The sequence below is a fragment of the Trametes versicolor genome (assembly GCF_000271585.1).
Source record: "Trametes versicolor FP-101664 SS1 unplaced genomic scaffold TRAVEscaffold_9, whole genome shotgun sequence".
NCBI lineage: Eukaryota > Fungi > Basidiomycota > Agaricomycetes > Polyporales > Polyporaceae > Trametes > Trametes versicolor.
Window position 1 is genome coordinate 276,020 of NW_007360329.1, and position 21,972 is coordinate 297,991.

The window sequence follows — 21,972 nt, forward strand, 5'->3', positions numbered from 1 at the left end:
CCACGGTGCTGCGAGAACGTCCGTCCGCGTTCGGACGTCCGTGCTTGCGCACCCCCTCGGCTGCTGCTACTCGCCCGCCGCGTCGGGTGCTGAGGCCTGCGGGGGGTGTCGATCGGATAGCCTGTCTGAGAGGGATCTCCTGCCCTGGGCGCTGCGTGCCGCCACAAGAACGTGGGCCCCCTCGAATGCCTGGAGGCCTCACACGATGCGCCCCCGCCCGCTTCCTCCTCGGACGAGCGGACGACGACGCGGGGACGGGCCCGTCTGCTCGGGCGCACGCTAATTGCAGCAGCAGATCGCCCGCACTCGGTCCGCTTCCTCTCCCGCGCATCGAACGCTTCGCTCTTCGCTGCGCTGCAGGTCGACCCGTCGAGGGCGGTCGAGTCGCGGCGCGCGCGGGCCCCACACGTAACGCGGGCGTGCGCACGGAGGCCCCGCGTGGGCGCCGCGGCTGAATCAGCCGCGGGGGGATTCAGTCGGGGCGTGCGGTGAGAACGCGGTTCTCACCTCCGCGCAGGCAGCTGGCCAGGGGCGGCTGGATGACCTCATGCGTGTCACTTTGCGCTCGGGTCCCACAGAGAAAATATCCGGGCCCCCGTTTCCGCTGCGTCGTTCCTTCGCGCAGGGCTAGCTCGGTCGCCTGGGAGCGGTGGCACCCCCGGTTCGGACGCGCGAGACTCGCGAGATGCGAGACAATTGTGATACGGGGGCGAGGACGGGGGCGAGGGCGAGTGTGTGCACGTCGAGAGTGCGATCATCTGCCGTGCGTGCGTGTGTGCGGGAGAACGAGAACGCAGAAGACGGGGCTGTCTGATCCACGCGCCGGTGGGTGCCGGGCTCAGGGTCGCGACGGTTTGGGAGGGGGGACGCCTATGCTGGGACTGCGAAGCGTATGCATCTGACCGCGCCGTGCACGTCGCGGCGCACTATGTGCGTTCTGGGCTGCCCTGCGCAATCGAGACGCGCTGCTAGCGGGTGCTTCGCGGGCCTGGGCTGCTGGGAGGGTGCCGGGCTGGCGGGGGATGGGCAGGGGGGCGGGGAGGGAAGACGGGGAGGAGGAGGACATGTGGATGGGCCCTCGCTTGTCTTCTCCCGCGATGCTTTTCGTGCACGTCAGAAGGCGGGGGCGTGCCCAATCGGTTGGAGGCGAACGTGGAATAAGCGTGCAAAGTCGGTCGGTCGTACGTGATCTGTCGTACGTGATCCCCGCAGGCGACGGCTCGCGCGCTGATGGCGATTGGCTTCCCGCCCTCGTTCGCGTCTGCGCAAGGCGCACGCTCCCACCGCGCCCCGTTCGGGCAGCAGCTCTCTCGCCGGCGACCGCGCGCGCGCGTCTGCGTCCGGAGAACCTCCGGGCACGACGGGTGGCGTAGCGACCGTTCTGATCTCGCGCTCGCCTGGGTGCCTTCCGTCGCACCTCCGATGCATTGTGCCCGAGCGGGGCAAGGCGGGCCAGGGGCGCGGGCGGCGGGCGATGGGGGCCCTTGTGACATTGTTTGTGCGGCGATGGCGCAGTATGATATCGCTGGGATCGGTGCTACTACATACACGGGCATGGGCACGGGCGATGGCTGCTGGGACGGGGGCGAGGGCGAGGGCGCGGGATGCCGGGGCAGACAAGGTTGAAGAGCAGCGCGGATTACCGTGGGCTCGATCGGACCGGCCCATTGGGCGAATCCGTCCCACGCTCAATCTAATCTAAAAAGATAGCCTGGCGGGTGGCGAGCTGTGTACGTACACCCCTGATTGGGGTCCCACTCGCGGGAGTATTCGCCCACCCAGCAGATCTCGGCGGAGGACCGCGTCGAGCACAGACGCCCCCCTCCGTCCGCGAGCCGTGCCCATGCCGTACGTGCTCATGCACACTCAATTCGTCCTCAGGCCCAGCCATCGCGGCGGCTATCAGCCCCCCATCAGCTAGAGCAGATAAATACGCTCGCCCGAGCGTTGCGGGCGTGAAGCGGGCCCTGCGCGCGCGGCAATCATGTCGCGCGAACGCGGGGAGACGCGCATTGTCTGATTGACTTGGGTGGCGGATGATGCCCACTGCTGTTTGAGCAGATGAGGATGGCGGTCGTGATGTGTGCTTATCGCTCATCCGCGGTCGGTGGGGGCGACGGCGGCCTCAGCGGGGGCGTCGTCCCTGCCATGCCTCGCTTGGGGGGCTGGGCCGGGCGGTGGGTCGGTGTCAAACAACGTTGGCGGGAATGGATATACCGCCAAGGGGATTCAGACCCCGATCTGCGGAGTTGTGGTTTAATTTGGGCGGCAAAGCTAATGTAAACTCAATCGCGCCTTCTTCAGATTCGGGGATCCCCTGCTTAATTTGGGCCTGGCGGGCTGCTTAACCTTTCTGGACCGCGAGCACCAGAGCACTCCCCATATCAGCAAGCGCCTCCTCCCTCTTCTTATAAATGTACGCCCCCTCCCAGCCCCGCCCCCTTCTTTCCCCATCACTCCCCCCTCCGCCGCACGATGCAGCAGCCCACCCTCACCAACATCCGCATCCGCTCCACCCGCGATGCCCTCCAGATTTTCTATGCCGTCGCCCGCAACGTCCTCCCCATGACCACCAGGCGCCTCGACGCCGAGGAGCGCAGAGCGTAAGCCCCGCGCGTCCCTCCCCGCGTCCGCCCGTCTCACCCGCCGTGCAGCATCGCGTCCGGCTCCGTGTACATCTGGGAAGAGCGCTGTGCCAACTCCGAGGCCACCGGCATGGGCATGGAGCGGTGGTGCGTACACGCGCGCTCTCTCTTCCCGCGTTCGCTCCGTCTGACGCCATGTCTGCTGCAGGACGGACGGCATGGGCTGGGGCCCCAGCCGCGTACGCGACGTGAGTTTCTCTGCCTCCGCTGCGCCCGGGGCGTCCGTGTCTGACCGCCCGTGCAGGAATTTTTGTTCTACCACCAGCGGGAGAACGACGTGCACGACGACCCGAACAACCCCTCCGCCCGCTGGGCGAGCATGATGCGGTTCGTGATTTAATAGGCCCCTTCTGCAGGTCAGCATGCTGACGCGCCTTCAGAAGACGGGACGCGCGGGGGAACCTTCCCTTCTCCCGTACGGACGCCGAGCGACTGATCAAGCAGACGTACAGCGTGCACGTCTCCCTGCCGGACGACCGGCCGCGGGGGCTCACCCGGAAATGGCACCTGAGTACGTCCGGCTGCCGTACCATTATCGGGCGCCGTGCTGAGCGGCCTTTGCAGCGGCGTACTTCAGCCAGACGACGATCGACAGCCTCGGGACGATAGACGACATCCCCCGGGTGGGCGACGTGGTCGTGCCCGAGGGCTGGTTCAAGAGCGCACGGGCGAACAAGGCGAACAAGCGCATGGACGCCCCGCCCATCGAGGACGTCGGTCCGACGACGCACGAGCCGTGGGGCGTGACGATGACGCCGCAAGCCACGCACGCCCTCCCGCACTACCCCGTTGACGCAACGCCCAAATGGTCCCACCCGTCGCCACGGCTGTCGCACTCACCGCAGAACGCAGCGGGCCCCTACGCCGTCCGCTCCAATACCTACCCGCCCGTCCCCCACCCATACGAGTCCCCAAGGCACCCCGCGCACTCGCTCCCGCCAACGACGAGCCAATACCCGCAGGGCGCACCAGTGCCTTTGCCGAACCTGCACGATACCGGGCTGAACATGTACCGCGACCCCTCGCCATACACGCAGTCGTCGTCATCGTCCTCCGATCCCGGCCTCTCCCCGCGCCCGTTCTCGTCGCCGCTGACGCCGCCCTCGAACGTGTCCCTGCCGCTCTCGATGAAGGCCGAAAAGGCCGCGCCGCAGCTCGTCCCGCTCGCGTATCTGCAGGGCCTGCAGCAGCGGCCGCGCGACCCGATGGACGAGCTGTACCTCAAGCGCTTCTCCTCGCCCGACATCGCGCAGGACTCGCACCGGCACTCGTGGACGAGCTCGGTGGGCGGCCGCAGCCCGCTGTACGACCGCTTCGCCGAGGACGAGGCGAAGCCCGCGTTCGTGCAGAGCGCCGCGCGCTGGTGATCTCCCCGGCGACGACGAGAACGAGAACGGGAAAACCCAGGGCGGCCCTGCCGTCATCAGCTCTATTTTCCACCCCGCCGCGGACAGGAGGGCGTGTGCGTTCGCGGGGAGGGCCCCATGACCACGCGGGCGGGGTGTGCCCTCGCACGGCGTCAGCGGTCTAGGCCCGCTGGACCGAGCGTGGCTTTCAGCACCCTGATCACGACACCCCCTCCCAGCGCAAAACACTCCCCCCGGGCGGGCAGAAGACCCGCGGCCGCGTCCCCTTACTCCGTCCATCAGACGGTGTTTATTTCCCCTCCCCCCATATCCGCTACCATCACGACTGGACGAACGGGCGACCGCGCCCTGCGCGATCTGCCGCCATCGTCGGACGCTTGGAACTGTGTACTCTAGTGTCGCCGCTAACGGCGTGCCTCTGCGCCTGCGCCGTGCCACATGTTGCGATTGAGACGGACGCATCGCCATTCACCGTTTCGGTTTCGCATTTCGCCCCATCATGGACCTTACTGACTATATCTCCTGCTTTGTCGCTTGGCACTGCTGCTGCTCATCTACATCGCACGCGTTTCTCCTAGCTATATTGCCTGCTGCTTACGCCCGCATCACTGACTGACCCTCCTGTACCGCTATCGACTGTACACTACACCACACCTATACCACACGGATCGCCTGTACTGATACATACGAATCTACACGACCATTTCTGGGGCTCCTGCTACTCCTCGCCTGTTCGCCTGTTCGCTCGCCCCAAGTTCGCTGTTCGCCGGCGATCGTCGCGGCCGCTGCCGCGTCCCCCCCTGCAGAAACGTCCAGCTCGGCTACGCGTCTGACACCCCGCACGTAACGAGAACAAAGCCGGAGCGGGCGTGCTGGGTCGCGAGGCGATCGCGCGTCCGACGGCCGGCGTCCGAACGCAGCGCGGAGGAGAGGATCCAGGATCTGTGGTGAGGCAATCAGACGCGCCAGGGCCCGATCTGCAGCGCTCCTCCTCGACCCGACCCGACCACAGCACCACCCCCTGCGGCCGATCGCCCACTCTATTATCGCCCGCGCCCACTCTGACCCTGACCCCAGCCACCCGGCGCGCCTCCCATCACGCCCTGCCTGAGCCTCCGATCGAGGCACGGCAATTACCCAATCCAATATGCCTCGCACGCACGCGCACACGCCCTCGACGCGGCAGCGGCAGCGCGCGGTCTCACCGCGATTATGCATGCATGCAGCTTAGCGTCGGTAGCAGCTAACTCTTGTTCTTGTTTAGGGTATACTCTAGCTCGCGCTGGACCCTGACCCGGATGTCGAGGAGTCTCGACGCGACACCAGTGGGGAGGCCGCCGACGGCCTTTGCGGCCGGCCCCAGCCTGAGGTTAACAGCTGCTGATAGGATGATTCCAGCGACCGCGTCCCGCCGGCACACGGTTTCCCCGCCGGGGGGAGCCCGGGCGGCGAGACTGGGCTTCAAATTCGCAGCGCGCCGATTCGCCGCAGCGGGAGCAACGTTCACATATACATAGCGGGAAACGGCTATAGACTTTCGATTCCCTTTTCCCGACGCGGCCGCGGGCACACCGCGATGCGATCGTGTGCTGATGCGCCCGGAGGCTGAATGCAGCCCGTCCCTCGACACTATGCAACGCCGCGCGGCCGCGGCATTGCACCCCGGGTGCCCGAGTCGACAGGCACGCGCACCGCGTTGGCGGGTGGCACCTATAGCCATGGGTGGCCCACGCTCGTGCGGTGTGCAGCGACTCGGGGATGGCACGTATGGCCGGCCTTGGCAGGAGTCATGCCAAACAACAAGACTGCCCACGATGGCACGAGCAGGAGACGGTCCGAGCTCGTGCCATTGCCACCCGTGGCGTTGGCGAGCATCGTCAGCGTGAGCCTGCGCAACAAGACGGGCTGAGATCAGACCCTGCCCATCTTCTGTTCGCTCACCGCTCGCCAAACTTGCGCGGGAGCGCAAGCGGCGGCGGCAAGCTACCGACGTCCCATATGCACACGCCGCCACCGCGACGCACGACTGCCCCGCCCGCTGCCCCGGTGTGGACGCTTGTCCCAAAAGTGCCGGAAATGGATAGATTGCTGGCGAGGGCTGCTGGCTGGGGTCGCCCTGCGGTCCTGCGGGCGGAGCTTCAGGCTGGTCATCGAGCGCGCGCGGGGCCCTGCAGCATGGTTAGGCTTTGCGTGCTGCGAGGATCGCGCTACTCCCGCGCCGGTTAACCGTAGGTTAGGTACGTTGGCCGTCTGACGGGCGGCGATGCGTACACATGCGGCGCTGACACATGCCCGCGCACGAAGGTTTGCGAGGCCCGAGGGAAGGTTTGGTGCAGGGCGAGCCGCGCGCATCCTTCTCAGCAAGCTAAACATGACATAACTCTGGACTCATAACAGGGCGTAGGCGCACACATCGACATCGACGGCTCCACCACCGATCCCTGGCGTCAACGGTGCCCGAGGGAGGGGGCGGCAAAGCGTTAATCACTGTGGTCGTCGCTTTCCGCGTCGTCCCAGAGCGCACGGACTTGCCGCCAGATCTTCATTACGCCAGTGCCGATACTGCACCCGCGACGCAGCAACAAATTGCAGTAAGCGCGATCAGTCGAGCCCGTCCAGGAAAGCAGAGGGGATGCACGCACTTGGTGTCGGCTACAGCCTCCATAGGAACCCACAGCGAGCCCTGGGGGCGAGACGAAGCCGCTGGCGAAATTTTTCCGCGAGATCTGTCGGACGAGCCCTTGCGCGTCTTCGGGGGAGCCTTACCTTTAGAGGTGCTGGGCGCAGCGGCTCCGAATAGCGTGAAATCAGGCTCCTGCACTAGGGCCGGGGGCTCCTCGCTGGCGCCCCCTTCTAGCACGACCCACTGCACGCGGTACGTCTTCCTGATATGAGAGAATATGTGCAGCACGTCACCGGCGGGCACGATCTTCGCCACCCGCAGCGGGCGAGGGGTGCGTGCTGGGGCAGCAGGGGCAGGGGGAGCAGCGGTGCGTCGAGCGGTCTGGCCATCCGATTTTGCGGCAGGGGGCGGCGGAGAGGCGAGAAGCGCAGCGAGGAGCGAATCTGCTATCTCGATGTGCGCAGACGTCGACGGGGTGGTCACGGGGACGTTTGGTGCGGTGGGAAATTCGTGCAGGCCGGCGAGAAGCCCTGCGTTCGCGGAAGCTCGCTCAGTACCGCACGCACAGCCCGGACGACGAGCGAGGAAGGGAAGGCGAAGCGGATGGGGGTCGCGAGCACGCTCGAGATCACGGTGCGGCGATGGAAATAGACGACGTACCTCCTTCCGGACGCCGGACGAGCAGGAACCAGCGCCCGCCCTTCGCGGCGTGCTTGCGCCACTCGATAACGTTCACTATGTCGAGCTCTTCACGCGCCTTTTTCTTCTCCGCCTTCATGGGATACGCGGTCACCGGCGAGCCCGCCGGGAGGGGCTCGCACAGGGTGCAGAGCTCCTCGATGTCCGGGACCGCATGACCAGCGGAGGACGTCGCATCTTTTGCACCCTGGTTACACGGTGCGTTCTCAGCTCTAGCGACGCAGTTTCGGGGAGGGCGGGGCTCGATAGGAAGGACGCACCTCGTCGTGCGTTCCCGCGCACGCCTGCTGCTCGTATGCGCCGCACCACGGCTGCAGCGGGCAGGAAGTACACGCTGGGTCGCGTACCTTGCAGACGGTTGATCCAAGTTCTATCAGCGCCTGGTTCACATCACCTGGGCGTTCGGCATCTTTTACGAAGGCGCTCGCACCCGCCCAGAGGACGTCCAACGTCTGCTTCGCCTTCGGCGGAGCGTGCAGCGCTAGTAAGCGGCTCATGAGCCGGTGCACATTCCCATCGAGCTGTAGGGAGACGCGCGCTCGGTCAAAATTGTGACGGCCGAAGGTGAAGGAAGTTGATGCAGCAGATGTTCGCGCAGTGCGATCTGCATCGCCGGGCACCACTTACCACAGGGACACACTGGCTGTACGCAATGGAGCATATGGCGCCGGCGCTGTAGCGTCCGATGCCGGGGATCTTTGATTCCATGTCTTGGGCGTTATCCGGGAGGCGGCCACCAAACTCCTCGACGGCTTTCTGCGCGCCGCTTAGCAGGCGGGCGGCTCTCGAGTAGTACCCCAGACCTTTCCACAGTCCGTTCACGGTATCTATATCGGATGCTGCCTGGCGAGACGACGTAAGTGATGGCCGGGAATCCGTAAGGGACCTTCGCTGACCAAGGCGCGAATGGTGGGGAACCTGCGTGTCGGTAGTGGGAGTCAACTCCCGCGCGTCTGTATGCAGCACCCCGGAAACGAACCTACCTCTCCATCCACTTATTATAATAAGGTATCACGGTGGCAACTTGCGTTTGCTGGAGCATGATCTCCGAAACCCAAACCTAAAGGTAAGCTTTCGCTGTTCATGTCAAACTTCTCAGGCGGGACGAAGTGAGACCGACAAACCTCGTACGCTCGCTGGGCCTTCTCTTCTGCATCCCACGAGTCTTGATAGGGCTTCCGCCAGGGCATGCCTCGGACCGCATGAACTCCATCGTACCACTGCAGCAGAGCTTCCCGAGACGGTCCTGGACTGGCCAACAAATGCATAGCAGCCGCGTGTGGCCGGACTGGCAGCATCTCCCCCGACTCTGCATCGTTCGACGCGTCTGCCTTCCCGCGCCTCTTGCCCTGGGTCTTCGTCTGTGTTTTCCTCGCCTTAACTGCTCGACGCGGCTTCTTCTGGTCAGACGACGCGTCTTCATACTCGCTGCTGCTGTCGCTGAGCTCTGCCTTGCGTTTCCTGGACATCTGGCAAGGACAAAGGGAGAAGAGGCACGTCGCGGGAGGCAAGATGGCCCAGCGCGTCTATTCCGCGTCAACGTGAAGACAGACGCGCACCGGGAGACGCGCCGAACAGCGCACGTGCCCGTTTCAAGCGCCCGCCATTAATCAAGACAAAACACGCAGGATATTCCGATGCAACGCACGCCGCGTCGGAGGAGGGTGAGGCGCTGCGCTTGAGGCTGAGACTGTGTCGGTGGAGGTCGAGGAGGCAGTCCTTGCAGATGATGAGATGATGTGGTGATGGGAATGCGCGGAGGAGAGCCCCAGGCATGTTCCCACGGGTCTACGCCACGTCGCCTTCAAGTCGTCGCGCGTCCTCCGGCTTTCTCAACTTGCCCTCATTCTCTTTCTTTCTTCGCCCGCCATGTCTGCCCGCATCAATATCGCCCGCCCAGCCTCTGGAGGCTACACCCCCGACCCCCACGGCTTCGGCAACTCACGACCCTCGCAGGGCTACAGAGCAGCAAACCCGGACGACCCGGTCGAGAAGCTCCGCGCGTTCGCCCACACAGTCGAGGACTATGTCGAGATCTACACCCAGCCTCTGCGGCCCCACCTCCCTGCCATTGGCAGGTTCCTCATCGTAGGAACGTTCTTGGAGGACTCATGGCGCATCACGACGCAATGGAGCGACCAACTGTGGTACCTGCAGAGGTAAGTGTGAATACGTGGCATGCTATATGCTATGCTACAACGTTCTGCCAATACAGACATCGTCATTTCCCATGGGGGATCTCCCACTTTTTCCTGATAATCAACGTGATTGTGAGTGTACACGCACTGTGCAGTATGTACCACGAAGTGACCATCTTGACAACCCGCAGACCATGCTCGTTGGCTCAGGCGCGGTTATTACGAAGAAGCACTCGGAATACGGAGTCGGCGGTCTTCTCGGCGTCGTCATCATCCAGGCATTCGGCTACGGGCTCATTTTCGACCTCAACTTCTTCCTGCGCAACCTCAGTGTCATCGGCGGTCTCCTCATGGTCTTCACGGACTCCCTGTACACCCGCAAAAAGATCTTCGCCGGTTTGCCGACGCTGTCTGAGAACGACCGCAAGAAATAGTGAGTGCTACCCCAGGTTATGACGTCTGTCTCCCCAGGCACGTGACCGCATTTTCCCAGCTTCTTGCTCGCGGGCCGCATCCTGCTCATCTTCCTGTTCGTCGGATTCATCCTCCGTGGACAGTGGAGCATCTCCCGCGTGTTCGTCTCCGTCGTCGGCCTCGTGGCGTGCATCATGGTCGCCGTCGGTTTCAAGGCGAAGTGGTCCGCAGGTTTCCTGGTCTTGATGCTCAGCGTCTTCAACGTCTTCATCAACAACTTCTGGAGCATCCACTCAGCGCACCCCCAACGCGATTTCCTGAAGTGAGTGCCGCCAGTTCCTCGCCCTCACCAAAAGTGCTAACGTACGCGCAGATACGACTTCTTCCAGACGTTGTGTTCGTCTCATTTACTTCGCACGATTGGGTCGATGGCTTACATAGATCAAACTTACAGCAATCGTGGGCGGCCTCATTCTCCTTGTCAACATGGGCCCCGGTAAGTTTCATTGCCTGACCCGACACGCTTGGCCCTCATCTCTGTATCTCAAGGTGGTCTCTCTGTGGACGAGAAGAAGAAGACATATTAGGTGTCTTTCATGGGTTGCGAACCGATGCAGCGGAACGTCCGACGGGGCGTGCCACCCTTCGTGCGGGGCCGGCCTTTCCACTACGGGCAAACGGCGACGGCCAAGGGTACGATTGGGCAGCGTGTTTCTCTTGTATCTTTCGTGAAAATGTGGATTGGCGTGGACCGTTTCCTGGTATTGTTAATATAATTTCTCCCGGTCCCACTCCCGTCGCGACGTGCGTGTCTGTTCTGGCGTACATGACGTTGTTCCCCCCGTTTAGCAGGCACACGCAGCAGCCCGCGTAGAACGTCACCGCACCGTCCAGAGAGACACTTATGCACCATCCAGATGATCGGAACAACACGACGGAAATGAGGGCCTGCACGAACGTTCGGCAGGCGGATCCGCACGAATGGGCCGCAGGACGACGCCCTGGGACGCACGCCCGCGCCAGCCAATCCACCCACGCGCAAACGAGGGGAGGGAGAGTGGGAATAGGCGCAATGCCGTGTACGTACAGAGCCCTCCCTCCCTGCGTACCCCGGTCCCCCGCGCCTCCGGCCACAACGCCACCGTTTCGAACGTTCTGCGCTGTAGCGCATTCAGTCCGCCCGCGCAGCGTGCACACGCGCGCGTGGGCCCGGTGTGACGTGCCTCTCGCCTTCCCTCCCACCCGTCTGCGCGCCAGTGCGTGCTGCTGACGGTGAAGAGGGGTGGGCATTCGCCGAGGGCAGCCGGAAGGGAGACCGTATCGCGGCTTCCACCCTTCCACCCACAGCGCCGGGGGACGCCCTCTCCCCAGGCTCAGGCTCCGCCATTCGTCGTTCCACGGTACAGGCGCCGCGAGCGCCAGCCCGCCGCGGTGGGTTTGTGGGCGCGCCTGGGAACGCGCGGGGGCGTGGGGGGATGTGGCGCACCGCGAGGCCGCGGAATGCGCACTCGAATTGCGGGCTTGACGTACGTCTTCGCTGAAGGGCCGTCCCGGTGGCGTACGTGGGTGCGTGGGCTCGTGGGCGCGCTGTGTGATGCGCAGAGGGAGGATCCGGAGGTATGCAGCGGAGTTGGATTTGGGCGGTTTGCACTCAGCACCCTGACTTGCAGGCGCTCCCGCGGGACCCTTGCGCGGGGGTTCCCAGCGGCCACGACGCGTAGCAGCGGTCAGCGGTGGGTGGCTTCTAGATAGACTACCAGATGGGGAAGATAAAGTGTGAAGGTTATCGGTGCCACGGTGTGGGTAAATTGGAATTGGGGCGGGTGCAGTGGAGGCTAGCGGGTGCGTGCGTGGTGAGCTGCTGCAGGGCAGAGACTCTTCTGGACTTCGAGGGGTATCGGGTGTGGAATGCAGGGCACGGAACGAAATGGCAGATACGGGCATATGGGGTGATAGAAGGGCGCACTGGCTCGCCTGTGGCGGAGGAACGCAGTTTCGCCGTTGCAGGGATCGCTGCTGCCGACTGAATGGGCCCGTTCGGCGCGATGAGCGGGCGTTGGCGGGCCTTGAAGCTGAAGCACCATTGGGGGGCTCTCCAGAACGCAGCCGCGGAGCGTCGACGTGGCACCGAGGCCATCCAGAAGTGCCGTCGAAGGACGTCGCTTAGACGGGGGTGCCCCCGGTGGGACACTCAGGGACAGATCGTCACAGCCTGGCCCCAGCCTAAATGACGGCGTGCACGGAAAAAGAGGTGGTTAGTGTGTTTAGGAGTGGAGGTGGGAGAAAGTGCACGAGCTTGTGCGCCCTGGGCGTGACGGCCGTGATAAACGTGAGACAGCCTTCACATAGCAGCCGACAGGCTTTTTGGCAGGATTTTAGGTTATACTCGCAAAGTTCGTTCGGCGGGCGCGCGACTAGGCTCCTCCCCATACGCAATACAGTCGCAGGGTCCGTGGCAGGTGAGCAGCGACTGTACCCGCGCAGGGTGGCGCAGAGAGAACGCGTTAGTGATCAGAATAGCGTGCGCGGTCTGATAGCACTGGACGTACATGCGAAGACGTGTCCGTGGAAGATTCAGCTCCCGCGATACTACATAGGCGCAACTTTGCGCCGCATGAAGCGATCCGCGAGAACGCTTCGTGCTGGAAACGGCAGTCGCCCGGTAGTCTGAGGCGCGACGCAGATGTAGGGTAAAGACGTAAAACGCACCGGGTTCTATCGCGCCGAAATACCGCAGATAGCCTGGAATAGGTTTCCATGGACTTCGCCGCGGCGAAGGCTAGACGGGCCCCTCTGTGGCCGTAAGGACGGCGCGAGGAGCAGGTCGCTGGCCTGGATTAGTCCCGCGAAGGGTATGGGCGGGCGCGACTGAATGGCGGGCGGACGGACGGAAGTAGAGCTGTCAGATAGGCTATCCGAACTCTAAGCCGCGTGGGGAGGGTCGTTACGGCAAAAACCTGGCGCGGCTGGCGGGTGCGCTACGGCCACGGGGAGTGGTTCTCTGGGTTCGCGGTGCGGCGTCCCCGTCTCTGTGTAGTAAAGAGAGTCAGGGTCGAATGGCGAAGTGAACTGGATAGGAACGCGGGCGGACATTGGGGCTTCTATGCCACGGTCTTACGTGCTAAAACGCGCAGAGTACATGTGTCAGGGTGATGGACGCAGCTAGGTCTGATGTAGTATAGAATGCTAATGCCAGGGTCTTGGGCTCGGATGGTGCGTAGGCAGGCCGTACGGTCGACCATGTCAAGATACCCGCAGGCAGCACATGCCGTACTGAAAGTGTCAGCGCGTTCTCTAAATGACAGCCCAGTATTGCACGGGAGAAAAAAGCATACTGGGGTCTTCCTCCGGAGTATACTCGGCGGATAGTGGATTAGGCAGCTGTGCGTTGAACTAAATTGTTTTGTCAATTGCTCTTGATATGGTTGTCTTTCGACCTTTGCAGGATTTGATCTGAGAGTTACGAGAGGCAAATTATACCCAGGAGTCAGCCGGTGCCAGCCAGTCGTGGATGAACGAGCAGGGGTAGGAGACCGACGCACAGCACTTGGAGCACTTGCCAAATGGAGTGGTGGTTATGAAGTGGGCGTTGACCCTACCCTAGGGTTGCAGCGCCAAGCGTTATTGACCATGACATCATTGGTCTCCCGCCACAGGTACGAACCCGGAGCCTGCTCGCTGTCGAGGATAGCGACTCCCTCTCTCTTCCCTCCACCACCCTCTCACTTTCAGCTTTTCAGCATACCATAGTCCTTGGGCTGTGTTTTGGCTGCGGCGATGATGGAAGACCTTCCCATCGACACCAACCACCCTGCGGTCAGGGAGTACCTCGCTCTCATCCGGTGCGTCTGCCCCATTTTCGTGATTGGCGCGGAATTTCACTGACAAAAGTGGCTATCAGACTGCAGGTACTGACACCTCTGTCACTCCTCATCAACATAGCGACGTTGATGGTCTGTACGTTCGTACTCGACCCAAACTTAGGTATGTCCCACTCTCGCACACGGTGGAGTGATTATTCAAGCCTGTACAGGCCAAATATCCGAACTATACCCATCCGTAATATCGCCCAAACCATATCTGATTGCTGTATTCATCGTCGCAATTTATGTCGGGCAAGTTGGATACTGTGTGCTGCTTGTACTCTCCCGGAAACCGGAGACAAAGCGCGCCATCATCCAGGGATGTGGGTTTCCCTTGATGCTCGCCAACTGGGTCATGGCATTTTGGGCCATCTCATGGGTGCGTTACATTGGGAAGCGCTCGCAAAGCATACTGTTGCTAACTGTCGTTTCAAGATCCTCCAAGCGTTCCTTCTGTCTACCGTATTGCTTGGGATCCTGCTAGGATTGCTCCTGTATGCCAACGTCGTACTCCTCATATACCACGCACCGACTGGCAAACGGTGAGCACCTGAATGCGGCTGCATGGGAAGCAACAATCAACTGACTTGTCCTAGACCGCTCGATATTGCATTTATTCATGCGCCTGTGCGCCTGTTCCTCCTCCTGCCGTTGGGGGTTATGTTCCCTTACAGCCTATTGTGCGTTTGCCATTTCGTCATGCTGACTTCCATGCTCACGCAGTAACCGCATGCACTAGTGTAACACTCGGTCTGACATGGTCGCCCGGTGAGCCCCAGCACTACGCCCGCGGACAGTGGCCCGGGTTGGCCGTCATGCTTGGCGTGAACTTGCTCGGTATGCTCTACTCTATCGCTGCTAGTACGGGCTTTGAACTGACGTTCCCAATCTTAGGGCTCCTTGTGATCGTCCTACGCCGCGATATAGTGTGGTGCGCAGCGGCCACCTGGATATGTGCGAGTATATGGAGCGAGAAACCCAAGCCCTACCCTGTCTTCGTGCGTACGCAGAACTTTTGACAAGCGCGCTGATAGCTGACGCTGCTTACAGCTCGTTACCGTTATGTTCACAGTCCTGCATCCGGCTGGTCTTGTGGCGTCGACGCTGTGGGTCTGGCTCCGCGGACGTCGCCGCCGGACAGGGCCCATCGCGCTTCCGGGAGACGAGAACGGCCCCCACCCCCAGCCTGGCGGGGAGAGGCCGGCGCGCGAGGTGGATACCGATGCGCTTTGGGGATGAAGACTTGAACGCTGCTCCTCCGCGAGTCCTGGACGGTTCCCCGATGAACTTAGTAATTCCCCTATTATGTGTCAACCCAGAACAAATTACATCTATGCACATCACGAACGCAATGAAATACTATACAGTCTCCTTCTCCAACGAAGTTTCGTGGGATTTCTTTGCAGGCCTTGCCATCTGTCAAGAAAGAACGCATGAGCGATCGATGTACCCTGAATGCTGTTGAAGCGGCACTCACGATAGATACAACCACCGGAGCGCGGTTCCAAGCTGGGTTATTCGCACCAATGAACGCAGTCCGCACCACGCTGAACCCCTGCAGCTCGTAGAACGGCCGTGCGTCAGACGTGATCACCCACACATCGCGCCCCTCCGCGTCGGCCTGCCACAGCCAGTTCAGCATGCCTCGAACGCAAGCCCGTAAGCTCAGTGGACGCACCATGTCCGTGATCGTCTTGACCAGCGCCTTGCCGTAGCCACGGCCCTGCGCCTTTGGGGCCGTCGCGAGCCCCTGGATCTCGTACATCTCGGCCGCGCGGGTTCCGAAGGCGTCCTGCACCTGGGCCTGCACTGCTGCGCCGAACTCGTCTCTCCTCTGATGTGATGCGCGCGGGTTCAGACGGGTACTTCAAGAGACAGAGGGCGGAGCGTACCCGGACAAGCTCGGCGGCGCGGAAGAAGTTGGCCATGGAGATGAGCATGTGCACGATCCGGAGCGGCTTATTGACCTGTGGGGTCGAGCTGAGTGCGATGAAGCTGTTAGTTTTTTTTGATAGTCGTAGCAGTTTGCATGCGTACTAGATCAGGAAGGCGTCGCCGTGGACGGTCAGCATCCGTTTCTGGTAGACGCTGCCCGCGAAAGAGAAGAGCTTGATGAGCCAGATGCGGAACTTCGCAAGGGGCCCGGTATCAGACGACTGTGAAGGTGAAATCGAATCGTGAGCTATCACTCGGAGTGCTGCTGTGGTGGGCATGAAGTGCTGTATATTGGCGGACGTACGTCAAAGTATTTCGCTAGCGAGTCGTTCACGAATGCGTTGGATGCGACGTTCATGGCCCGCCTGAGATCTCCTATATCCGTCACACAGAACAGCGTTAGCGTCAAACATGGCATAGGATGCAGTTGTATGCTGTGTGCACAAACTCGGGACGTACGGAATCGCATAGGCTTGACATCCTCTAGCGTCGCTTTAGACAGCTTCTGCTTGAGGAGCGGGGACGTCTCCGAGGCTTTGACCGGCGCCGCAGTGGCGCCCGAAGCTTCTACAACAGGCTGCATGGGTATATTTGGGGGTGGTGAGGAGGTAGGGAGTGAGTTGGCGGGGGAGTCGTATTTGTACGAAGCAAAGATATGCTCCCACCGAATCTGAGTCACTGCGCATGCGGGGCATGGCACGGTGATCGGTGGCTGCCCTTGAGACCGGGCCGTTTGGCGATCGTGTTGTGTGGTCTAGCCTGAGGTTGTATCGCTGCGGGGGCCTGCGCACGAGCGGCGAGTATCATATGGCCTGTGCCGCAGTGGTATCAGACGCTCGGAGGCGCAAATATCAAGTGGCGCCGCCGCGGGATGCGTAGCTCCGGAGCATACAGACGACTCAGAGCAGGCATCTTCCAAATAGAGGAGAACACAGGACATCATTGATAGATAATCAGGTTGTTTTTTTTTTTTTTTTTTTTTTTTTTTGCGGTGCAACATAGGTCGGACTTTGAAAGTACGCTTGTTATGTTTAATGCAGGTTTATAGGGATTTACACCCTTAGCACCGTGCCGGAGGAAATGCTTTACGCACACAACTTACCTGTTGTAGTGTGGGGCTGCACGTCTAGGCACGGATCTATTGCTATCCATCCCAGTATGACGGCTTACCCACTAAAACCCCCTTATAATATATCCAGTTCTCAGGGACAGCCCCTTCGTCGTGCAAGAGCCCTGCCCAGGTCTCGAGGACAAGGGACTTAGTGATCTTGCCTTTGCTTTGCTTAGCTAGCGCTCTGTCCATTTCGAGTCTCTGTTGTACAGTGTTCAACCACCTACGCCTGATCTCTGGCACTGAGTGGTACTGCGACGGGTCTCCCTCACGTCCGATGACCCTCTCACACCTTAATTTCCACACTAAGTGGCAGGACTCGGTGAGTAGTATCCTGAGGAGCCTGTTTTTGCCCGCCTGAGTTCTCGCGTTTTTACCCGCAGCTGAGAGCGCCGGTGCTGCCAGGATCGTGCCAATGCTGAGGCCGGGCACCTCTATCCCTTTAGCTGCAAGCAGAGTACTCACCGAGCTCCAGATCTCGCCGCGACCCGGCGCGTCACAGTCTACCAAAATGTGTTCAAGCGACTCTTGCACCCCGCAGTGCGAGCAAGTCGCCCGTCCTTCGTATCCCGGAATATTATCCCAGTATTTCCCGATGCGGAGGGCGCCGTGCAGCGCCTTCCACCAGAAGTCACGGAGGGTGCGCCGTATGTCGTCTCGACGTATCGCTAGCCATATCTGCGACGGACTGAGAGCTAGCGACCAGTCCGCTGCTACTGCCTCGACGACCTGTCCCACGGTGAGTGCCGATCGCCTCCTCTCTTGCCTCGGTTTCCACTGACGAATCCCCAGATATGCAAGCTTCTGAGTCAAGATCGGGAGGCGCACCCCTTCCCCGACATAGCTCATTGGTGGCCGCGGGAGCATAGGGCCGTCGGCGGCGCTCATCTGGGCGCCTTTCCTTGCCAGTTCGTCCGCCAACTCATTCCCTTCTATGCCAGCGTGCCCTTTAACCCATTCTAGCGTCGTGGTGCCTTTGCGTGCACGCAGGCGCGCCACGGCATCCTGCACACGCGCCGCATTCGCAACTCCCAGCCACCCTCTATCCTCCCAGGCTTGCAGGTGAGTGGTAAGTCCGTCGACCACGAGCTTTGAGTCTGATTTAATAGCGAGTACGCCCTCTGTTGGGGCGAGCGTCGCAGCCAGGGACACCGCATGTATCTCGGCGGCATTGTTAGTCTGTTCCTCCCCAGGGACTCGTGCCGCGACATTTCGTTCGTCATTGCGGCCGAAACAGACGCCGCTTCCCGCCGTCGCCTTTCCTTGCGCCGTGGTTGCACACGAGCCGTCGGTGTACGCCACCGTGATCGCGGCGGCCCCGTTTACAATTTGCAGGGCGGCATGGGGCTCTGCAACTGCCTGGGACAGCCCCGTGCCTGCCTTGGAGTCGTGCACGAAGACGCGTAGGGCATTCTCGACAGGAAGGCCTGTGGTCGACGGCCGCAGCAGACGCACGCCTTCACTTCCAGCGTCTAGGCCAGGACCCGCCCCCTCAGGAGCCACCGCGCCGCCCGTCGGCCTCCATTTTGGATGTATCTGTTGTATCATGGCAGCTGCGAGGGACGCACATCGGTGCGGGTTCGGGCACACACGCTCCATGCGGTCCTCGCGACATTCGTTGCACGTACACCCCGCGTTACCTCAGTGTGCAGTTCCATCCTGGCGCGGTTCTAGTATGCGTCTTGCCACTGCCACGCAGTCATCGACGGTCAGGACACCATGCTTCGTTCGTAGGCACTTAGCGGATAACGAGTTTATCTGCAGGCGATTCTGGATGAGGGCGGCATGGGACCAGATCGGGAGGGCTGCCTTCAGTTCCTCCGTAGGATTTTGCGCCGCCACCTCCACACCATATTTCCGCGCAGTCTTAACCATTCGAGCAAGGTCGCGCGGAAGTCTCCCGGTAGGCGTCGCGTTCACTTTCCATCCTTGGAGGAAGGTATTGACACGTACCGTCTGGTCTAGCCGTTTGTCAGCGGACTGGACCGCGTTTGACAGGAGAGCATCAGCCAGCAGGGCCCAAGTCGGGCGGGCCGGGGATGTGTCCATATATGCTCTCAAGCACATCAGGTCAATAGCTTCGTTCCGAGCCTTGACGTCAAGTAGGTTGAGCCCGCCCTGCGAGATAGGGTCTTGTAGCACTGACATGCTTACCATCGGTTTCCCACATTTCCAGACAAAGCTCGATATTGTGCGCTCCAGGACCTGTTCGACCGATGTCGGCATCCCCTGGGCCTTAGCGAGAAATTGAGTGCGGCCTCCCACTTCCATGCCTACGATAAGCTTACGGCCATACATCGTTGGGTTGCGGAGCCCCCACCGTTCTAGGTTCCGCCGCACTGTGTCAATCATGGGTCCCCAGACTGCAGCTTGGTCGACCACATTTCCGATCCACGCTCCCAGGACACGTACGGGCTGTCTGTCAGGGACGATCCGGACTCCGAGCGGGAGTGGCTGGCTACCGTGCGCAAGTTTCCTCGTCGTAATCACCGAGTCTCGGTAAGCCGGGGAGCCTACGGGGATTACTTCGGTTTTATCGTCATTAAACTTAGCGCGCGACGCTGCGCACCATTTGCCAAGGATCTCCAGCAGGTCATCAAAGGAGTCCGTTTCCTTCAAGAACGCTGTGGTATCATCCGCAAAGAGCGCTGAGACAAGACGTTCAGCCGCGCCAGGAATCGAGAACCCGCCAATGGACGACGTCCGTAGCGCAGCGGCTAGTGGCTCGATAGCCAGGTCGAACAGCAAGCATGAGAGGGGGTCGCCCTGTCGGACCCCCCTGGTGACTCTGAAAGGGCGGCTCAGCGTACCATTAATCATGACGGCGCTAGACGCGTCCGCGTACAGGGCGCGCACAGTCGATATAAAAGTTTCGGGGAAGTTCATATGCCTTAGCGTCTCCCAGAGGTACGTATGATCAATCCGGTCGTACGCTTTTTCTTGGTCCAGCGCGACGATGACACCGTTCATTTCTTCAGCTTCCGCGTAGTCGACCAGCAGCGATGCAAGTTTTATGTGGTTAAAAATACTCCGCCCTGGAATAAAGCCCGCTTGGTCCGGATGTATGATATCAGGAGCAAAGCTCGAGAGCTTGGCGGTAAGTGCCTTAGTCATAATCTTGTAGTCCGCATTCAGCACAGTAATGGGACGGAAATTAGTGATTTCCCTCGGGTCCTTCTTCTTGTAGATGGGACATACCCATCCTTCCGCAAAGGGGACTCCAGCCGCCACTCCGTGGGCTTCAACATCGTTAAAAACACGCCGCAGGGCGGCGACTATGTCGAGAGCGAGTTCGGAGTGCGTGCCGGCCTTCTCATGCCATTGGAGGTACGCCAGCCAGAACTCCGTGGGAATGCCATCGCGCCCCGCTGCTTTGTGCCGCCCTGAGTGCTTCAAGGCAGTGCGGACGTGAGTGTTCGTAAGTCGGGACGCCATGACGGCCTTCTGCGGTCCCGTCAGGCGGGCCTCGACGCACTCCAGCGCACTCCTGATCGAGTGGGCATGCTGAGACTCCGAGGGAGGCGGGTCCGTCGCTTGTAAGTCATCGTAGAAGGAGCGAGCTATCTCACACATTTCTTTAGTGCTGTTCGCATAGCCCGAGTCCGTTGACGGCCTTCGCAGCTCGTACATGATGTTATCCGGTTTCGGAGGTGCGTTCTGCCTAGTCCAATAACGACCGATTTTCTCACCGTGCATCCAGTCTTTTGCGTGGACTGCTGCTCGCCGATATCCAAATCGGTTCGCTTCTAACTTTTGCACACGTTCCTGCAGCAGGACCGCCGTCTCCGCCGCCACCTGATCCTCCTCGATCGGTACCGTAGAGCTTTGAAGAGAGCGAATATGGTCTTTGAGGTACGCGATCTTCTTATCTAGTCTAGGTACCCATTCCTTTACACGCGTCCGCGCCGCGAGCACCAGCTCTGTTTTGAAGTCCCTGAAAAGGACCTGCGGGTTTACCTCCACACTCCTCGGTGCCATGTCGGTGAGTTTCATTTCAAGCTCCCTGCCGAGCTTCTTCATTGTGCTAACAAATTTCTCATCATCTAGGAGAGACAGGGGCGCGGACCACCTGCCTTTCCCCACTACCGGGGCGTGGTAGTTTGCAATAGAGCAAAGTACTAGTTGGTGGTCCGATAATTGGCCGGGCCCCGCGTTTGCCCAGTCCGCGACTTTCGGCATCATTGCCTGCTTCACGTAGATTCTATCCAATCTGGACTGCCTGTCCGACCCTACCTGCCGGTAGGTGAACAGCCTCTCGTTGGGGTGCGCCGTGCGCCATGAGTCACACGCATGCATACGGCGTAGGAGCCCAGCCAGGGCCTCCGTCGCAATTGCGGGGTCCGGGTGGGCAGGGAAGCGGTCATGCGCGCTTTCCACTACATTGAAGTCGCCGAGCATTACATCCGGTTTTACGCCCCCGTCAGCGTCCCAAGCCTCTCCAATTTTCCCCCAGAACCCCGCGTTCTCGTTCGCGGCATTCGGTGCATAGACATTTAGGACATTTATCATCTTCTCTGCCGCCCAGGGGTATGCGATCTGTATGGCGCGTCCTGGGACAAGCACTTCAAATTTACACTTCCTCCCCGCGAGCCTTCTCTTATTTACAACAAAAGCAACTCCTCGCGCTCCGGCGCCATTGCTAGGGTCAGGGGAGAAGTATATCTCAAGACTGGTGGCAAAGAGGTTACTGAGGTTATCCACCCGCTCTTGGGTTAGGTGGGCCTCTTGAACAGCTAGTATAGCCAGGTTTTGGTCGCGTATGATTTGATTTATGTATAGCCACTTATCAGACGCCCCCCCCGCCGTCGATACTCCAAAGCCCTTGATATTTAGAGTACCAACGCGCAGGCGCGCCCGCGTGAACGTTCGCGGCTCGGCGAGGGGAGGGTTTGTAAGTGCGGGTGTCTGACGCTCGGCGTCACCGCCAAGCGCTCTGCTACCAATCCTATCTAACCCGTCATTCAGAGCAGCAGTAGCAGAGGTGTTGCGACTCCGTCGGGGCTGGACAGGGCGTGAAGTGCCAGGACATGGTTGGGAGGCCGGAACAGGGTTATGTGGTTGTTGTATTTGGTTCGCAGTCGAGTTAGCCCCCCGAGTGTTCGACCAAGTCATCTCAGGGGCGATAATTTTGCCAGTTATCCAGGCGGCAGACACGTCGAGTTGAGGCTCGGCGCGTA

General features: G+C 61.0%; 8 protein-coding genes across 8 annotated transcripts; 3 read left to right on the top strand and 5 right to left on the bottom strand.

Annotated features, from left to right (window-relative positions):
• Positions 1 to 2,475: 2,475 nt before the first annotated feature.
• Positions 2,476 to 4,012, top strand: TRAVEDRAFT_50012 (uncharacterized protein; the record flags this gene model as incomplete). The annotated part of the gene is made up of 6 exons (XM_008042870.1): positions 2,476 to 2,603; positions 2,655 to 2,732; positions 2,794 to 2,833; positions 2,890 to 2,972; positions 3,026 to 3,156; positions 3,210 to 4,012. 6 exons carry the CDS (start codon positions 2,476 to 2,478, stop codon positions 4,010 to 4,012), a joined length of 1,263 nt encoding a protein of 420 aa, XP_008041061.1.
• A 2,480-nt stretch (positions 4,013 to 6,492) lies between these two features.
• On the bottom strand, positions 6,493 to 8,632 carry TRAVEDRAFT_171246 (DNA glycosylase; the record flags this gene model as incomplete). The annotated part of the gene is made up of 8 exons (XM_008043095.1): positions 6,493 to 6,574; positions 6,655 to 7,165; positions 7,296 to 7,521; positions 7,595 to 7,855; positions 7,962 to 8,177; positions 8,231 to 8,252; positions 8,318 to 8,394; positions 8,459 to 8,632. The coding sequence occupies 8 exons, from the start codon at positions 8,630 to 8,632 to the stop codon at positions 6,493 to 6,495; spliced, it is 1,569 nt and encodes a 522-aa protein (XP_008041286.1).
• A 396-nt stretch (positions 8,633 to 9,028) lies between these two features.
• TRAVEDRAFT_59839 (SURF4-domain-containing protein) lies at positions 9,029 to 10,672 on the top strand. The gene is made up of 7 exons (XM_008043096.1): positions 9,029 to 9,493; positions 9,550 to 9,604; positions 9,664 to 9,905; positions 9,966 to 10,208; positions 10,260 to 10,282; positions 10,341 to 10,382; positions 10,436 to 10,672. The coding sequence occupies exons 1-7, from the start codon at positions 9,204 to 9,206 to the stop codon at positions 10,471 to 10,473; spliced, it is 933 nt and encodes a 310-aa protein (XP_008041287.1). The 5' UTR covers positions 9,029 to 9,203; the 3' UTR covers positions 10,474 to 10,672.
• A 2,991-nt stretch (positions 10,673 to 13,663) lies between these two features.
• On the top strand, positions 13,664 to 14,988 carry TRAVEDRAFT_38771 (uncharacterized protein; the record flags this gene model as incomplete). Its single annotated transcript, XM_008042822.1, has 8 exons — positions 13,664 to 13,728; positions 13,788 to 13,870; positions 13,920 to 14,128; positions 14,185 to 14,291; positions 14,346 to 14,429; positions 14,489 to 14,586; positions 14,644 to 14,747; positions 14,800 to 14,988. The coding sequence occupies 8 exons, from the start codon at positions 13,664 to 13,666 to the stop codon at positions 14,986 to 14,988; spliced, it is 939 nt and encodes a 312-aa protein (XP_008041013.1).
• Positions 14,989 to 15,223: 235 nt separating this feature from the next.
• Positions 15,224 to 15,613, bottom strand: TRAVEDRAFT_103771 (uncharacterized protein; the record flags this gene model as incomplete). The annotated part of the gene is made up of 2 exons (XM_008043097.1): positions 15,224 to 15,370; positions 15,428 to 15,613. Coding segments are annotated over 2 exons (333 nt in total), but the record flags the coding sequence as incomplete, so codon positions are not given.
• Positions 15,614 to 16,852: 1,239 nt separating this feature from the next.
• TRAVEDRAFT_100706 (uncharacterized protein) lies at positions 16,853 to 17,923 on the bottom strand (the record flags this gene model as incomplete). Its single annotated transcript, XM_008043098.1, has 1 exon — positions 16,853 to 17,923. A coding segment is annotated over one exon (1,071 nt), but the record flags the coding sequence as incomplete, so codon positions are not given.
• Positions 17,924 to 18,910: 987 nt separating this feature from the next.
• On the bottom strand, positions 18,911 to 19,504 carry TRAVEDRAFT_102996 (uncharacterized protein; the record flags this gene model as incomplete). The annotated part of the gene is made up of 1 exon (XM_008043099.1): positions 18,911 to 19,504. A coding segment is annotated over one exon (594 nt), but the record flags the coding sequence as incomplete, so codon positions are not given.
• Positions 19,505 to 20,429: 925 nt separating this feature from the next.
• On the bottom strand, positions 20,430 to 21,824 carry TRAVEDRAFT_38773 (DNase I-like protein; the record flags this gene model as incomplete). The annotated part of the gene is made up of 3 exons (XM_008042823.1): positions 20,430 to 20,456; positions 20,591 to 21,528; positions 21,803 to 21,824. The coding sequence occupies 3 exons, from the start codon at positions 21,822 to 21,824 to the stop codon at positions 20,430 to 20,432; spliced, it is 987 nt and encodes a 328-aa protein (XP_008041014.1).
• Positions 21,825 to 21,972: the final 148 nt, after the last annotated feature.

Coding starts and splice junctions, on each gene's coding strand:
- TRAVEDRAFT_59839 (XM_008043096.1), top strand. CDS start 9,204: ATGTCTGCCCGCATCAATATCGCCCGCCCAGCCTCTGGAGGCTACACC. Junction 9,494..9,549: donor CAACTGTGGTACCTGCAGAG/GTAAGTGTGAAT, acceptor CTGCCAATACAG/ACATCGTCATTTCCCATGGG. Junction 9,906..9,965: donor GAGAACGACCGCAAGAAATA/GTGAGTGCTACC, acceptor GCATTTTCCCAG/CTTCTTGCTCGCGGGCCGCA.